At 39.6% G+C, this 18,523-nt stretch overlaps 2 protein-coding genes across 2 annotated transcripts in view; one reads left to right on the top strand and one right to left on the bottom strand.

Moving 5' to 3' along the window:
* LOC128057739 (phosphatidylinositol 3,4,5-trisphosphate 3-phosphatase TPTE2-like) overlaps positions 1-17,153 on the bottom strand; it is a 40,892-nt gene extending 23,739 nt beyond the window's left edge. The window contains exons 1-6 of the mRNA XM_052650233.1: positions 17,110-17,153; positions 14,681-14,842; positions 13,075-13,194; positions 10,178-10,277; positions 9,962-10,025; positions 9,131-9,195 (exon numbers count right to left, since the gene is read on the bottom strand). Coding sequence (XP_052506193.1) covers positions 9,131-9,195; positions 9,962-10,025; positions 10,178-10,277; positions 13,075-13,194; positions 14,681-14,811 — 480 coding nt within the window. The 5' untranslated portion in view covers positions 14,812-14,842; positions 17,110-17,153. The remainder of the gene's footprint in view (positions 1-9,130; positions 9,196-9,961; positions 10,026-10,177; positions 10,278-13,074; positions 13,195-14,680; positions 14,843-17,109) is intronic.
* SLC25A15 (solute carrier family 25 member 15) overlaps positions 1-18,523 on the top strand; it is a 297,070-nt gene that overhangs the window by 57,195 nt on the left and 221,352 nt on the right. The gene's annotated exons all lie outside the window — the stretch shown is intronic.

Genomic DNA, 18,523 nt, shown 5'->3' with positions numbered 1-18,523 from the left:
CTGAGCCACCAGGGAAGCCTAAACTTTGTATGGAACCACAAAAGAATCCCAAAAGCCAATCTTCAGGAAGAAGAACAAAGCTAGAGCTTTATTGCTCCCTGATTTTAGACTATTAATACAAAGTTGAAGTCATCAGAACAGTGTGGTACTGGCACAAAAACAGACACATAGATCAATGGAACAGAATTGAGGGCCCAGAAATAAATCCACACATATATGAATAACTATGCAACTTAAAAAAAAAAAAAGAAAAACAATTAAAAATGGGTAGAGGATCTTCTCTAGAACTTCCTGAACCAGGGATCAAACCTGCATCATCTCTTAAGTCTCATGCATTGGCAGGTGGGTTCTTTACCACTAGCACCACCTGGGAAGCCCCATATGGATAATTAACTTATGATAAAGGAGCAAAGAATATACAGAAAGGATGGTCTCTTTAACATACAGTGCTGAGAAAACTAGACAGCCACATGCAGCCATTATCTCACATTACACACAAAAATTAACTCAAAAAGGATTAAAGACTTGAATGTAAGATGCAAAAACATAAAATTCCTAGAAGAAAAAATGGCTGGTAACTTCACTGACATTGGTCTTAGCAATGTTTTTGTGGATCTGACTCCAAAGGCAAGGGAAACAAGCCAATATTAACAAATGGGGCTATGTCAAACTAAAAAACTCCTGTACAGTGATAGAGACTATTATCAAAACAAAAAGGGAGTCTAACTGAATGGGTGAAGATATCTGCAACTCATATATCCAGTAAAGGGTTAATATACAAAATTTAAGACCTATACAATTTAAAAATAAACAAAGTCTACAAGCAATAAATGCTGGAGAGGGTGTGGAGAAAAGGGAACCCTCTTACACTGTTGGTGGGAATGCAAACTAGTACAGCCACTATAGAGAACAGTGTGGAGATTCCTTAAAAAACTGGAAATAGAACTGCCTTATGACCCAGCAATCCCACTGCTGGGCATACACACCAAGGAAACCAGAATTGAAAGAGACACGTGTACCCCAATGTTCATCACAGCACTGTTTATAATAGCCAGGACATGGAAGCAACCTAGATGTCCATCAGCAGATGAATGGATAAGAAAGTGTGGTACATATACACAATGGAGTATTACTTGGCCATTAAAAAGAATACATTTGAATCAGTTCTAATGAGGTGGATGAAACTGGAGCCTATTATACAGAGTGAAGTAAGCCAGAAAGAAAAACACCAATACAGTATACTAACGCATATATATGGAATTTAGAAAGATGGTAACGATAACCCTGTATGCGAGACAGCAAAAGAGACACAGATGTATAGAACTGTCTTTTGGACTCTGTGGGAGAGGATGAGGGAGACTCTGTGGGGGAAGATTTGGGAGAATGGAACTGAAACATGTATATTATCATATGTGAAACAAATCTCCAGTCCAAGTTCATTGCATGATACAGGGTGCTCGGGGCTGGTGCACTGGGATGACCCAGAGGGATGGGATGGGGAGGAATGTGGGAGGAGGGTTCAGGATGGGGAACACATGTACACCTGTGGCAGATTCATGTCAATGTATGGCAAAACCAATACAATACTGTAAAAAATATATAATAAAGTCAGTTAAGTGAAAAAAAAAACAGGAAAAATTAAAAATAAAGAAAGAAAACAGTAAAAAATAGGTAGAGGATCTGAACAGACAGTTTTTCAAAGAAGATATACAGATGACCATCAAGCACATGAAAAAATGTTCAACATCACTAATCCATAGGGAAATGCGCATCAAGATATAACCTAACACCTGTTAGAATAGCTATTATCAAAAATAAGGAATAAAAAATGTTAAGAGAGGATGTAGAGAAAAGGGAATCCTTCAACACTATTGGTAGGGCTGTAAATTGAAGTAACTTCTATGGAAAAAAGCATAGAGATTCCCCCCCAAAATTAAGACTAGAACTACTATATGATCCCAGCTATTCCATTTATGGGTATATACCCAAAGAACACAAAAACACTAATTCCAAAAGATACATGCACCATTCACTGCAGCATTATTAACAATAGCCAAGGTACGGAAACAACAAAAATGTCCATCGATGGATGAATAAAGATGTGATGCACACGTGTACACACACACATGCACACACTCCTATTCAGTCATAAATGAAGTCCATCATTTGCAGCAACATGGATGGACCCTGCAAGCATTATGCTAAGTGACATTGTCAGGCAGAGAAAGACAAGCAGCACATGATTTCATTCACATGTGAAATCTAAAAAAACAAAATGAACAAACAAAAGAGGACGAAACCAAGCATGGATACAGAGAACCTGGTTACCAGAGGGGAAGGGGTTTGGGGTGTGCCTGAAATAAGCAACGAGGGCCAACTGTTATGGCGATAGATAGCAACTAGACTTGTGGCAGTGATCACTTTGTAGTGTATACAGGTGTTGAATTATAATGTTGTACTCCTGAAACTTATTAGAAAGAGAGAAAGAGGAGAAAGAACAGGAGTGGAACAGAGGGAAGGAGGAAGTAGTAAGGGTTTGCCTGAGAGCACAGTCAGCAAAAGTTTTGACCAACTTATAGCATGATGAAGACAAAGATCACAGTGACTGACATCTGGATCAAAGGATTCCTCAGTAAGCCGTATAGAAAATAAACTTCCAAATGAAGATGGTCTGGAAGCTGAGGGGCATGAGGTTAAAAAAATACTCAAGTATGACAAAGAAAATGATGTCAGAGATGGCCAAGCAACTTCTAGGGACATGTTATGGGAAAAGAAACAGAAGAACCAGCTCCATCTAAGAATAAAGACAAAACAGATGAAGAGGAAGAGAGTCTTAAACAACACCAACAGAAAAAAAATCAATCAAGAAAAAGAATCTGATGATGCCTTAACTACTAATGAGCGACGGACTGCACAGAAGCGTGGCCGAGAGGAGCTATCCCTTGCCGAAGGTCAGGGGCGCGACCACGCAGGAGCGGCCGAGAGGAGGTACCCCACGTCCCACCTCAGGGGCGGCCGAGAGAAGCTAGCCCGCAACCGAGGTCAGGGGCGGCGGCCGGGAGGAGCAACCCCACGTCCAAGGAGCGGTGGCCATGTCGGCGCAGGAGAGCCAAGAGGACCTACTCCATGTTCAAGGTCAGGAGGGGCGGCCATGAGGAGATACCCCTCGTCCAAGGTAAGGAGCAGCGGCTGCACTTTGCTGGAGCAGCCATGAAGAGATAACCCACGTCCAAGGTAAGAGAAACCCAAGAGAACTGGAAAAGGTCGGTTTTCATTCCAATCCCAAAGAAAGGGAATGCCAAAGAATGCTCAAACTACCGCACAATTGCACTCATCTCACATGCTAGTAATGCTCAAAATTCAAGCCAGGCTTCAGCAATACGTAAACTGTGAACTTCCAGATGTACAAGCTAGTTTTAGAAAAGGCAGAGGAACCAGAGATCAAATCGCCAACATCCTCTGGATCATGGAAAAAGTGAGAGAGTTCCAGAAAAACATCTATTTCTGCTTTATTGACTATGCCAAATCCTTAGACTGTGTGGATCACAATAAACTGTGGAAAATTCTGAAAGAGATGGGAATACCAGACCACCTGACCTGCCTCTTGAGAAACCTGTATGCAGGTCAGGAAGCAACAGTTAGAACTGGACGTGGAATAACAGACTGGTTCCAAATAGGAAAAGGAGTACGTCAAGGCTGTATATTGTCACCCTGCTTATGCTCAAGTACATCTTGAGAAACGCTGGGCTGGATGAAGCACAAGCTGGAATCAAGATTGCTGGGAGAAATATCAATAACCTCAGATATGCAGATGACATCGCTCTTATGGCAGAAAGTGAAGAGGAACTAAAAAGCCTCTTGATGAAAGTGAAAGAGGAGAGTAAAAAAGTTGGCTTAAAGCTCAACATTCAGAAAACGAAGATCATGGCATACTGTCCCATCACTTCATGGGAAATAGATGGGGAAACAGTGAAAACAGTGTCAGACTTTATTTTTGGGGGGCTCCAAAATCACTGCAGATGGTGATTGCGGCCATGAAATTAAAAGACACTTACTCCTTGGAAGGAAAGTTATGACCAACCTAGATAGTATATTCAAAAGCAGAGACATTACTTTGCCAACAAAGGTCCGTCTAGTCAAGGCTATGGTTTTTCCAGTAGTCATGTATGGATGTGAGAGTTGGACTGTGAAGAAAGCTGAGTGCCGAAGAATTGATGCATTTGAACTGTGGTGTTGGAGAAGACTCTTGAGGGTCCCTTGGACTGCAAGGAGATCCAACCACTCCATTCTGAAGGAGATCAGCCCTGGGATTTCTTTGGAAGGAATGATGCTGAAGCTGAAACTCCAGTACTTTGGCCACCTCATGCAAAGAGTTGACTCATTGGAAAAGACTCTGATGCTGGGAGGGATTGGGGGCAGGAGGAGAAGGGGACGACAGAGGATGAGATGGCTGGATGGCATCACTGACTCGATGGACATGAGTCTGAGTGAACTCTGGGAGATGGTGATGGGCAGGGAGGTCTGGCGTGCTGCGATTCATGGGGTCGCAAAGAGTCGGACGCGACTAAGCGACTGAACTGAACTAACTATAAATGAAGAGACTTCTGTGGAAAATAATCAATAGAAGAATCTCCTCTGTCTCAGGATGAAAAAGACTAAGATTCTGCAGATAGTGAAAATAGAGGCCCTACAAGTAGGATTCCAACTGTCATGAGATAGAAGAACTAGGAGGATCCAACACCAGCAGAACTGGAGAAGCCCTCTCAGATCATCCACAGGAAATGGCTGTGAAGTCACAGAAGTCACTGATGAGCCGCCGGAACAAGACTCCTTAGAATCTTGCAGTAGTCCACACTCAGTTCTAGTTTTACATTCTTTGAAATTTTTATGTAAACAAATGGAGTTTTAGTTTTACAAGAAAAGGAGGTCATAAAGTACTTCATGGGATAAATTCTGAAAGGGTTATTCATGTAGAAAACTATGAATATCAGCTCCACTGGGTCCTGCTTACTAAATACTTTTTGGAAGGTGGGAAAGGATCTGGTTAAATCAGCAACTGGTTTTTAGATATTTTTAAGTTTAGAATTAAAGTGTTTAAACTGGAAAGTAATAATTACAGTCCTTAATTCTTTTGGAGAGTATTGTGTTCAGATAATACATATACAAAAAAGCTTCCAGTCTTCTGACAGCTCTGGCAGTTTTTATATTTCAGTTGTAGTTACCATATGGTAACCGTAGTTACCATAATCACATTTACCATATGAGTTAAAGTGCTTCATGGTAGTTATATACAATTTTTATTTATAATATAAATTACATATATGTTCATCTCTTACAGAAACACAAAAATAAAAAATTTTCTCCCTTAGAATAATATATGTATATTTATGTGTGAAAAAGTATAAGTGTTAGCTGTTCAGTCATGTCCAACTCCTTGGGACCTCATGGACTACATCCTGCCAGACTCCTCTGTCCATGGAATTCTCCAGGCAAGAATACGGGAATGGACTGTCATGCCCTTCTCCAGGGAGTCTTCCTAACCTGGGGATCAAACTGAGGTCTCCTGCATTGCAGGCAGATTCTTTACCATTTGAGCCACCAGGGAAGCCCATATTTATGTGTAACATATTATATGTTATATATATATGTAAGATCATGCATAGCATATAAAATAAATATGATATATATTATATATAACAGAACATTACAAAGAACTATGTATATTTTATATAATTTCATATTATATAATATATAAATTATAAATTTGTATATACTGATAGTATTACATATACTAATATATTCAGAATATATGTATATTTGTATATTATATAAATGAAAATTATATCATATAATATAAAAACTATTATATAAGTTTATAATTTTATATTATATAGTACACATAATAAATCATATATAAACATACATATATTATTATAAAGGGGGAACTGTTATATTTTTCTGTTTCTATAAGAGTTGAAATGTATACTATATGTGTAGTAAATATTTATAGATGGAATATTAATGTTACATAAAATTGATATGTATTTATATGTGATACATAATTATATACTATATAACATGATATATATTTAATATATTAATTTTATATATGTTAACATATATTTAGGAGATCCAACCAGTCCATCCTAAAGGAGATCAGTCCTGAGTGTTCACTGGAAGGACTGATGCTGAAGCTGAAACTCCAATACTTTGGCCACCTGATGCAAAGAACTCACTCATTGAAAAACACCCTGATTCTGAGAAAGACTGAAGGCGGGAGGAGAAGGGTATGACAGAGGATGAGATGCTTGGATGTATTCACTGACTCAATGGACATGAGTTTGAGTAAACTCTGGGAGTTGGTGATGCACAGGGAGGCCTGGTGTGCTGCAGTCCATGGGGTCACAAAGAGTTGGACACGACTAAGCACCAGAACTGAACTGAATATATACTATAATGTATATTTTATTTAAATAGATATGATTTTAAGAGAAATATTATTTTAATGTATCAATATATAATATACAACTGTATATTATATAATTTATGATATACAGTATATATAATATATATTATATATAATTTACACACATTATTCTGAGGGGGAAATGCTGTGTTTTCTGTTTCTATAAGACACCACGCTGAAGCTGAAACTCCAATACTTTTGCCACTTGATGCGAAGAGTTGACTCGTTGGAAAAGACGCTGATGCTAGCAAAGATTGAAGGCAGGGGATGACAGAGAACTAGATGGTTGGATGGCATCACCGACCTGATGGACATGAGTTTGAGCAAGCTCCAGGAGTTGGTGATGGACAGGGAGGTCTGGCATGCTACAGTTCATGGGGTTGCAAAGAGTCAGACATGACTGAGCGACTGAACTGAACTGATAAGATATGAATTGGATACTTTTTCCAGTTGGTAACAAAGGAGTAACATTTTTCAAGACAGATTCTCCTCTAAGTAGTTTAAAATCTGATCCTTGTTAATGCTTGGAAACCTTAAGCCTGTTGAAATTATGAAGTTAAACACATTCTGAGAGATCTATTCAAACTAAAATTATTTTTGTACACTTTTGTGGTGAGAAAAAGACTTCATTATTTGTAAGAAAATGTGCTTTACCTTAGAAATAGTGTTCAAACATTAGCTTACTGTTTTGTAGAAGAAATATGCTTATGAAGCTGACATGAGATTGTTTCAGACAAACTGGGCAGGTTTACAGTTTTTGCTTGCTTTTCTGCACATTTGTGAATATTATACATTTCTAACATATTCCAGAATATGCAAATATTAATGTATGAAACACAAGTATACAGGAAAAATAAATTACTTTAATGATGGACTTGAGCTAAATGACTGAATATCATATTCACAGATTTAAAGTCATGAGATGTGTACAACTTCTGTGTTAAAATTACTGGCTGCAAAATTTATATCTATTTCTTCAGATGCACCTCTTGGTATTTAGAATTTTGAATTTTCTGAATTTTTAGAATGTGATGTGTTGGCTGCTTTTGTGAAGCAATGTATAATTGTCTTATTTCTGTAAGTAAACTGGATGCTTGGGCTTCCAATCAATATTCCAGAAGCAATAAATATTAATGTTATGCTATTTAGAAAGAATGGTACTTTATATAATTATATGTACAACTATTATATTACCGTACCCACAATAATACTGGACAAATCTCACAGAATTTATTGTAAGCATAAAAAGCTACAGTATATGATTTCATTTATGTGAAATTTAAGAAAAAGTAAAACTAATCTGTTGTGACAGAAGTGAGAACAGGAATTACCTCCAGTATGTCAGGGTATTGACTGAAAAAGAACAACAAGTGTTCCACATTTTGATAGGGGTGTTGGTTACATGCATACATACCTATATATAATTTTAATCAAGATACACATTTAAGGTTAGTGCAATTTACAATCTTTGTTTGCCTCAAAGTATAAAAATATACCCATGCGTATATAGGTACACTGATATATAGACATACACACATATACATACATAATTACATTTTACTGAGATATAACAAATGGATATACACTAATGTGTACACATCCACAGGGCTTCCCAGGTGGCCCAGAGGGTAAAGAATCTGCCTGCAACACAGAGACACATGTTCAGTCCCTAGGTCAAGAAGATCCCCTGGAGGAAGGCATGGCAACCCACTCTAGTATTCTTGTCTGGAGAATCCCAAGCACAGGGGAGCCCAGTGGGCTATTCTCCATGGGGTTGCAAAGAGCTGGACATGACTGAAGCAACTGAGCATGCGTGCATACACATCCACACACATATGAAAACTTCTCAAACAATTACTTTTAACTAGAATTTCATAGTAAACATCATTTGATTGATGTTTGAACTTAATTTATTTAACCTATAGAACCTGAAGCAGTATGTATCCACTGTAATTTAGGATCTCAACCTAAGAACAGACATTTTTAGTTAAAGAATTCTCCATCTTTCCCCCTATGACAGACCATGAAAAATGGCCACAGTTCCCCACAGATACAACAGAGATGGTATCTGTTGTCTGCTGAATCTGAACTGGGTTTGTAGTTGGCTTGTCTAATAGAATGAGGTAGAAGCCACATTACACTAGTTTGGCGCCTGGGCCTTTGGAGGTTCGGCATTCTTTGGCTGGATAATAACGAGGTCCTTCCCACTGCTTTATGCGAACAAGCCTGAGCTAGCCTGTTGGAGAATGAGAACCAGATGGAGCTTCCAGGTATGCCATCTTAGACTAGCCAGTCCTCAGATGCCCAGGAGCTGCCCACAGATGCATAAGTTAGCTCCGCCAAGATTAGTGAAGCCAATTCCTGATTGGCAGAGCCAGCCAGTTAAGCCCAACTCAAATTTACAAACCACATTATCACAAGCTAAGTCAATGTTTGCTGTTGGAAGTCACTGAAGTTTTGGGGTAATTCAACAATAAATTCATAAATTGTTAGGCAATTCACAGCAAAAGCTAACAGATAACAACCCATGATTATTATTATTTTTTTAATCTGAAAGAGTACATTTTTAGGAGAGTACTGCTGTCTCTGGGCCAAGGTTATCTTATGACTCCAGAGTCTATGTTTGCTGAGAAATGTGAGCTTCCATTAGATAAAAACCTTTACCTTAATGGGATTCCTGTAGAAAGACCGCTTTCCAGAAGATGGGAATGACATGGCAATAATACGCTCTGGAAGTCAAAACATTCACTATTACAAATGTTATAGATGTGAAACAACATATGAAAACTCAATTTACGTATAATCAGACTCCTTTTCCATAGAAAAGAATTTTCAGGATTGAGAATGACCAAAGAAAAAGCTAACTAACCCTCAGGATAATCAGCATAGCATATGAAAGTATTCACTATTTTGATCATTACACTTAATGTTTCCAAGACTCAAATGGTTCAAGACTTAAGCAACAGATTTGTCTGTTCAAATGGTTGAAGAATTAAGCAATAACTTTAGTCTGGAGCACCCCCTGTGGCTGGAATTGGTTTCTTAAACACCAAAGGAAAATGAGAGATCTGGGCTCCAACAACGTTAGGAACTCCTGGGATGTTTCCCAGTGTTCCCTTGACTCAGAAACCTGAGACCTAAAAGCAATGACCTCATCGCTAGCATTCCAGCGAGAGAAGAGGTTTCTCTGAAAACCTTGAGACCAAGGATAACTACTAACACTTAATAAATTCTAAACCAAACAAATGGCTTCAGCTGAAAACCCATGCAACTTCCTATACTATAACCAAGTAGCCCTGATTGGAGATGAAAATTAAGAGTTTTCCATTGTCAGGGTTACACTCCAAATATGTCACTGCCATAGTGGCGTAAGTCTTCATGGACAAAGAATGCTTTGCAAGAACATGGCTTAGGGCAAAAACTAAACATATAATTACTCACACACACGAAAAATATGGTGTTAATACGGGCAATCAACAGATAAACTTCACAAACCAGTAACATAAGTGAGGTCTAAGTCAAATCCATCCTTCTTGTACCGCCGTTTGTTTCCTGAAACCTAAGAGTTTATAACAGTCATTCACTTGTAATATATAAACCAACATTTTAAAAAAGAAGCAAAGAACAATATATAGATATCTACACCCTAGACAGTATTTCCCAAAATACAAACATTTTTTTCTGAAAAGTAAGCGTATTTCGCCCACTTACCATCCTTCTGGTCAGCATTTCAAGATGTCTTTTTTGATAAGCCAGATGAAAAACTCTTATCAGAATGACAAGTCTTACAGGTCGTAAAACAATTCTCAACCTAACAATAAATTTAAAAGATCCAGTTTTGCTTTAGAAACAGAGGATTTTGTCAATATAGACTAAGTCTAGAGCGGCAGCTTCTTAACCAAGGGCAATTTTACATACACCCTCCACCCCACCCCAGCTTCCCTCCTGCCCACCCAAGCCATATTTGGCAGTGTTCAGAGACATTTCTAGTTGTCACAACCGCCTGTGGGTGGGGGTGCGGGGTGGTGTTGCTACTTGCATCTAGTGGGTAGAGGCTAAGGATGTTGGTCAATACTGATGCATAGGACAGCTCCCAATACTTGGACTTCCCTGGCAGTTTAGTGGTTAAGACTGTGTTTTCACTGCAGGGGAGCTTGGGTTCAACTCCTGGTTAGACAACTAACCTACATGGTCAAAAGTTTAAAAAAAATTTTTTTTAATTCAAAAATCAAAATATCAATAGTGCTGGGTTGAGGAAACTCTGGTTTAAAGAAAAAGTCACATGATAGACTCTCAGAATGTGTAGGTTTAACTTCAGTGGATTTAAGACAAGCATTTTTCCATCTTTTTCCCATCAAAAGAGAATTCCTGTTCACGTCTGTCACTCCCATGAGCAAAGGGGCTCACTAGAGCTGTGAACATGCATCACACAGGCAGCAGATTGAGTTACTTTCCAAGTGTGTCTCCTACCGTCAGGAGGAGACATGATGGCACAGAAGTGATGGTCTGGGCGAGTGCTTCTCTAACTCGAGCACACACACTGATTCAGGAGGTCAAGAGTGGGCCCTGAGGTGGTACTGTTCTTGTATTTCTGATAAGCTCTTCACTGATCCTGACATTGCCTGTCTAAGGACTACACTGGCTTTGGCTATTTTAAGAAAATCTCCAAAAGCTTATCATATTAAATTTTGTTGGGACCTGAATGAAAGTCCTTAGATGCCAGAGTGCAAAAAGAGCAGTACACTGTTTGACTCAGGAATAAGCCTAGTGAGTCACCCAACAGCCACATCCCAGAACACTTTTCTTCTTTTTCTCACTGCCACAGTAGAAAGAAGAGGAGGAAAAAGAAAAAAGCCATTGGTCTCTCACACATTTTTGTTTGATCCCTAACAGTTCTAACTTCATCTCAGCTTACATTATGTCAGTTCAGTTCAGTTCAGTTGTGTCCAACTCTTTGCGACCCCATGAATTGCAGCACCCCAGGCCTCCCTGTCCATCACCAACTCCCGGAGCTCACTCAAACTCATGTCCATCGAGTTGGTGATGCCATCCAGCCATTTCATCCTCTATCATCCCCTTCTACTCCTGCCCCCAATCCCTCCCAGCATCAGGGTCTTTTCCAATGAGTCAACTCTTCTCATGAGGTGGCCAAAGTATTGGAGTTTCAGCTTTAGCATCAGTCCTTCCAATGAACACCCAGGACTGATCTCTTTTAGAATGGACTGGTTGGATCTCCTTGCAGTCCAAGGGACTCTCAAGAGTCTTCTCCAACACCACAGTTCAAAAGCATCAATTCTTCGGCGCTCAGCTTTCTTCACAGTCCAACTCTCACATCCATACATGGCCACTGGAAAAACCATAGCCTTGACTAGACGGACTTTTGTTGGCAAAGTAATGCCTCTTCTTTTGAATATGCTATCTAGGTTGGTCATAACTTTCCTTCCAAGGAGTAAGCGTCTTTTAATTTCATGGCTGCAGTCACCATCTGCAGTGATTTTGGACCCCAAAAAATAAAGTCAGCCACTGTTTCCCCATCTATTTCCCATGAAGTGATGGGACCAGATGCCATGATCTTCGTTTTCTGAATGTTGAGCTTTAAGCCAACTTTTTCACTCTCCTCTTTCACTTTCATCAAGAGGTTTTTTAGTTCCTCTTCACTTTCTGCCATAAGGGTGGTGTCATCTGCATATCTGAGGTTATTGATATTTCCCTGGCAATCTTGATTCCAGCTTGTGCTTCTTCCAGCCCAGCATTTCTCATGATGTACTCCGCATAGAGGTTAAATAAGCAGGGTGACAATATACAGCCTGGACGTACTCCTTTTCCTATTTGGAACCAGTGTCTTATTCCATATCCAGTTCTAACTGTTGCTTCCTGACTTGCATATAGGTTACTCAAGAGGCAGGTCAGGTGGTCCAGTATTCCCATCTCTTTCAGAATTTTCCACAGTTTATTGTGATCCACACAGTCAAAGGCTTTGGCATAGTCAATAAAGCAGAAATAGATGTTTTTCTGGAACTCTCTTCCTTTTTCCATGATCCAGCAGATGTTGGTGATTTGATCTCTGGTTCCTCTGCCTTTTCTAAAACCAGCTTGAACATCTGGAAGTTCACGGTTCACATCATGTCAACCATACTGCAAAAATTCTACTTGTGTGCTGCTACCCAAGTCACCTGATTTTCTGTTCCATTTGTTCCTTTTTAGAGAATCATCATGGAAGTCACTCAAATTTTGCATTAACTCAAACCAGTCCTCTCTAGGTTACAGGAAAAACCCAGAAATTTCACATGTGAGAAATCTGTGGTTGACACACAAGTGGAAACTTAGTGGGAAGTTCAAGTTAGGACAAGAGGCAAGTAACCAGTTTCTTTTTTTTGGAGGCACCATCTTCTTCATTCAGTGGAAGGTACTACCCTTTGCTGGCCCCTAAACACCACCATCCTTTTGTTTACAAGTATGTGGAAATCTATCTAAACATTTCATTTTGTAGCATATTTAGAACAGAATCAGCACATTTAGAGCTTAAAAAAAGATTACATAAAATGAAAGTCACAGATACTAGTTTTTAAAAAAGAAAAACTTTGAGAGACAAAGCATATGTTTCTTACCTGGGGAAAATTTTACCAAGTGTAAAGTCATAAAAAAGATAAGCGATATCAACCAGTAGAGTCACAATAATAATGGCAGCATCTAAGGAGTTAAATATATCAGAAAAATATGGTCGTATCCTATAATAAAAACAAACAAAAAATGCAAGCTGATGCTTCCCCAAAGAAATCAGGATATTTTAAGAGGATAAATTTGACTCATCCCCCCACCGCCCCGCTTAATTCAGCTTTAATGAATGATTGAAAGTACATTTACCAGACTAAGAGAAAAAATATTCATACTCATTATTTTAGATTTACATATGACAAAAGCATCCATATTGCAAAGTAAATACAGTAAGAGGTATAACCAAACCCCTGAACAAGAGGCAAGCACTGTCTGCACAACAGGTGGCAGAGAAAGATGAGATGGTGGGTTGAGCTATCAGGCAATGAAAGCTGAACATGTCACAGCTCTAGAAAAGCGGACTGCGGAGAGGGCACAAGAGGAGCCTGTGAGAAGGAGACATGTCCACTGCTTTGGCCAGCAGGCTTATCCCTGGCTTCGTACCCACAGTGGGATCCCAGTGGGCTGGTGAGGCCTCCTCTGGGCAGAGGGGAACTTCTGGTGTCTGCAACCCCCTCCCCAAAACTGGCCCCTTCAGCCATGGGCAATGAGGCTCCAGAGAAAGCCTTTTGCAATGCTGGAGTAGCCTTTTTTAGGCTGGGGGTAACCTGGGAGTGGGCAACTGTCCTAAGCCCAGAGATCTGAGGGCAGAGGGTTCAGCTGGAGAGGACCAAATGTTCTGGTGAAGTGAGGCTGGGGAACTGAGTCCCTGACTTCACAGCAGTGCAGCTCCAAGGCTGCATTCCCACCTTCTCAGGAAGCCAGTGGCCAAGAAGGCCAGTTGCTGCCTCTCTCCTGAGCACTACCCCGTACTGGGATGTGTGTCCCTCAGCTCTTCGGGGACCTTACCACAAGTTTCTATTTCAGCTGAGGTAGGGACCTGTTCGTGATCTATGACCTGGTATTTAATACACTGTCAGCTGATGCTGGGAAAGATTGAAGGCTAAAAGGAGAAGAGGGTGGCAGGGGATGAGAGAGAGAGAGAGCATCACTGACTCAATGGCCATGAATCTGAGCAAATTCCGGGAGATAGTGAAGGACAGGGAAGCCTGGCGTACTGAAGTCCATGGAGTCCCAAAGAGTCAGACGTGACTGAAAATGACAGCTTCTATTTACAGTCCACTCTTCATGAAGCTACCAATATTTATGCTTCACATATATATATATATATATATATATATATATTCCTCTTAATAATATGCATGTAGGCATACTAGCTGCTTGGTCCCATTCTTCAAACCCTTTAGCTTTATCTGTTAAAGGAACCATCTAGAATACATGGTTTGGAGACTAGAGTGCCAGTTGCAACCATAATATTAAAGCAAAATCTAGTAGAAACTGGGATTTGGACTATCGTTTCTCTTGTTTCTCCATGCTTCAGAGAGATTTATTTTGACAAAGAGGGGCTTATTTGGTTGCACTGACCTGCTAATTGCTTGGGGATGCCTCTTATAGTACAAAATAGTTCTATGTGTTTTTTAAAAAACTAGTAAAACTTACCCTTCTATAAACACTCGAAGAGAAATATCCATTAAAAAAAATAAAGCAATAGCAAAAGAAATTGAACGAGATTCCAAAGAACTATGTATCGTGCCACTAAGGAAAATTACATCTTTGATGATGAGGGTCATGTCCACAAAGATCAGCAGGATTGCAAATATTCTATAACAAACAAACAGACTGAATAAGGATAAAGTGGTTTTTACACCAACAGACTAATTTCAGACCAATGATCTGATATCACAGTGTCATTATTTTGAATTAAACTGTTCGGTAGTGGGGAGAAATGCTCGGCTTTAGAGTCTCAAATTACTCTGAATGAAGTTATGGTTGCCTAGGGGGAAGGATGCTTTTGATGCTTTTGAACTGTGGTGTTGGAGAAGACTCTTGACAGTCCCTTGGACTGCAAGGAGATCCAACTAGTCCATCCTAAATGAAATCAGTCCTGAATATTCATTGGAAGGACTGATGCTGAAGCTGAAATTCCAATACTTTGGCCACCTGATGCAAAGAACCAATTCATTGGAAAAGGCCCTGATGCTGGGAAAGATTGAAGGCAGGAGGAGAAGGGGAAGACAGGATGAGATGGCTGGGTGGCATCACTGACTGGATGAACATGAGTTTGAGCAAGTTCCGGGAGTTGGTGATGGACAGGGAAGCCTGGCATGCTACACTCCATGGGGTCTCAAAGAGTTGGACGTGACTGAGCAACTGAACTGAACTGAGGAGGTAGGATGGGGGAAAGGGAGAGTTAGGGAGTTTGGGATGGATACATACGCACTGCTATGTTTAAAATGCATAACCAACAAAGACCTACTGTAAGCACAGGGAAGGCTGCTCAATGTTATGTGGCAGCTTGGATGGGAGGGAAGTTTGGGGGAAAATGAATACATGTATGTGTATGACTGAGTCCCTTCACTGTTCACCTGAAACTATCACAACATTGTTAATTGGTTATGCCCCAATACAAAATGCACCATTGTTAATTGGCTATGTGTGTATAAGTCACTTCAGTCGTGTTCAACTCTCTGCTATGCTGCAGACTGTAGCCTGCCATGCTCCTCGGTCCATGGGATTCTCCAGGCAAGAATACTTGAGCGGGTTACCATGCCCTCCTTCAGAGGGATCCTTCTGACCCAGAGATGGAGCCTTCGTCTCTTACATCTCCTGCCTTGGCAGGCGTGTTCTTTACCACCTGTGCCACCTTGGAAGCCCTAATCAGCTATACTCCAGCACAAAATAAAAAATTTTTAAAAAGTGAAAACATTATTTCTATTTTCAAAAAATAAATAAATGACTCTGTTTTCACTCAATAGAAGCAGTCATTAGGAAAATAAATTTCCACTAAACCACTTCATGGTATTGTGCCCTTTTATAATAGACACATCAAACTAACACTCCAAGACAAAACAGGCAAACTACATTAAAATTACATGTCTCCACTTGTAAACTCTTCAAATTTGAGACTGTCAGAAGCCTCCTACCAATTTCTCATAACAAATTAAACCTCATTAATCTTTATATTTTTATAGAATTTAGTAATAAAAAGTCAAGTGAAAGCATGGCTAACATAAGCCCTTAAAAAAAAACGCTTTGACCAGTAAGACTTATCATCAGTGAGACTACCAACAAATATGGGCTTCCTTGGTGTCTCAATGGTAAAGAAATCTGCCTGCCATACAGGAGACTCAAGATCAGTCCCTGAGTTGGGAAGACGCCATGGAGAAGGGAATGGCTACGCACTCCAGTATTCTTGCTTGGAGAATTACAGAGAGGAGCCTGTCGATTACATGTTAGTGGATGGTTCTGGGCATGTAAGAAGGAATTCAATTCCATAAATACATACATGATTGAATTATAAAGTACCTCCTAACCCTTTCTCTTATGGATGCTAAACCCATTGTCTAAGTTGATTATACTATTTGTATAACCTGTGAAGATAATCTTCAAAGCACTTCTTCACAATTGTAATGCAAATTAAAATATTAGTACTTTAAAAGGAAGTAAGTATATTGTGTGAATCTGTAACACAATATGAAATCTTACTATCATGTAGAAATGAACCATCTAAGTAAAATGAATCCAGAATTAAAGAGTAATTCTAGATGAATATTTACTAAAACACTTCCCTTATAACTATAGAATTTTGAAATGCACATTTCATTATTTTTACTTTTACAGGTAGAAAAAAGACATGTTAATGCATTACTATTAGACTTGGGTAAATCCAATTTTTTCGCAATTCTTAATATTCAGTTTCAGTTAAAGTTCCAAGATAAATTAGATTGCATTAAATGGGGCACAAAGGTTATTTAGCAACATGTTGACAGTGGAAGTGCCTTTCCCCCTCCCAGATCTTTCACCATAAAAAATATTGATAATAAATGTAATACATCCTTAATTACCTCCATCTCTAGAGTTTCACATACCTAAAAGTGAAGGATGATATAATTAAGTACACAATTCTCTTTATCTTGCTGCTGCAAATGGAAGTAAAAATAAGATGTCAGAAATTATTTTTCAGGAAATTATTTTTCAGGTGTATCAGATTTCTAACTTGTAGTATGAATTTAACCAACAAAGGCCTTTATATTAACAAATATAATTTTTAAAGTACCTAGAAATTGCCCAACAAAATGCTTATTAGTAACCATGGCCTTCCCTGGTGGCTCAGTGGCAGAGAACCTGCCTGCCAGTGCAGGAGACTCGGGTTCAATCCCTGGGTCAGGAAGATCCTCTGGAGAAGGAAATGGCAACTCACTCCAGTATTCTTGCCTGGGAAATCCCATGGACAGAGGAGTCTGGTGGGGCTACAGTCCATGGAGTCGCAAAGAATCAGACACGACTTAATAGGTGAGCACAAGGACACATAAGAATGCTTCCTGGTTTTTTCTTTTACTTTCCTATATAGAATATATGTGAATAAAACACTAAATTTTGAATGTTCAGCAACACTTCTCTTGACTGTAAAGCCCTAACCCCAACTTTACAGTAAGATTAAGCTCAGGGTCATCAACTAAAGCAACATAGCATGGAAACAGAAGGCAATGGTATAAGCTCAGTCTCCCATGAGTAAACTGTGGCATCCTGCGCAAGTCATCAAACCATGGCCAGACCTGTTCTATAGCAATAGAATAAGGGACTTCAGGGAAGCTCTCCTCTTGTAATATTTATTTCTTGAAACAAGCCACCCCATGAATATGACAGTTAACACTAACGAGACTCACATTGGGGGTGGCAAGTGCACTATGGGGATAAGGAATTTTAATAAGATGCACTTCAAAGGAGAAACACCCTAGAGGCCGGGCTCCTTCAGTTAGTAGGAGAAGGAGACACTTCTATAGCAGCAGCAATTAGGCTTCATTTTATCATATGACAGCAGACAAGGCAGCCATCGGGGAACAGTTTCTTGCCCTGCTAAAGCCTCCCACATGAGAGCCCAGTTCCACCCCCAGTAGGATTTGATCCCAAAGCAGTGCTCACAGTCTGTGCCCAAGACCAGAGAAGGGAGAGGATGGAGGCTGCACAGAACTGGGGCACTGGCAAAATGGGCCACAGATGGATGCTCTGAGGCTAAGCTGAGTGGTAAGATCTCTCCACTCCCTCTAATTTCTCCCTTCTCCATCAGCACTCATCTTCCCTACCCAAGCTTGGGGAGCAAAGGTTGATGTCATCTGAGACAACAAAATCAGAAAAGCTGAGGAGAAAAAGATGGAACTTAGGTTTTTAAAAAATGTTTTTGTTCTCTGTAAATTACATCATAATGTGTGAAGTGTGCTGAACTCAAAAGGCTGGAAAAAGCAAATAAAACAGATTCTGGAAAGACTCAAAGTAAAGAATATA

This window comes from Budorcas taxicolor, chromosome 12 (genome assembly GCF_023091745.1).
Source record: "Budorcas taxicolor isolate Tak-1 chromosome 12, Takin1.1, whole genome shotgun sequence".
Classification (NCBI taxonomy): domain Eukaryota; kingdom Metazoa; phylum Chordata; class Mammalia; order Artiodactyla; family Bovidae; genus Budorcas; species Budorcas taxicolor.
Note: the sequence above shows the minus strand (reverse complement) of the source record. Positions and strands in the feature narration are given on the sequence as shown.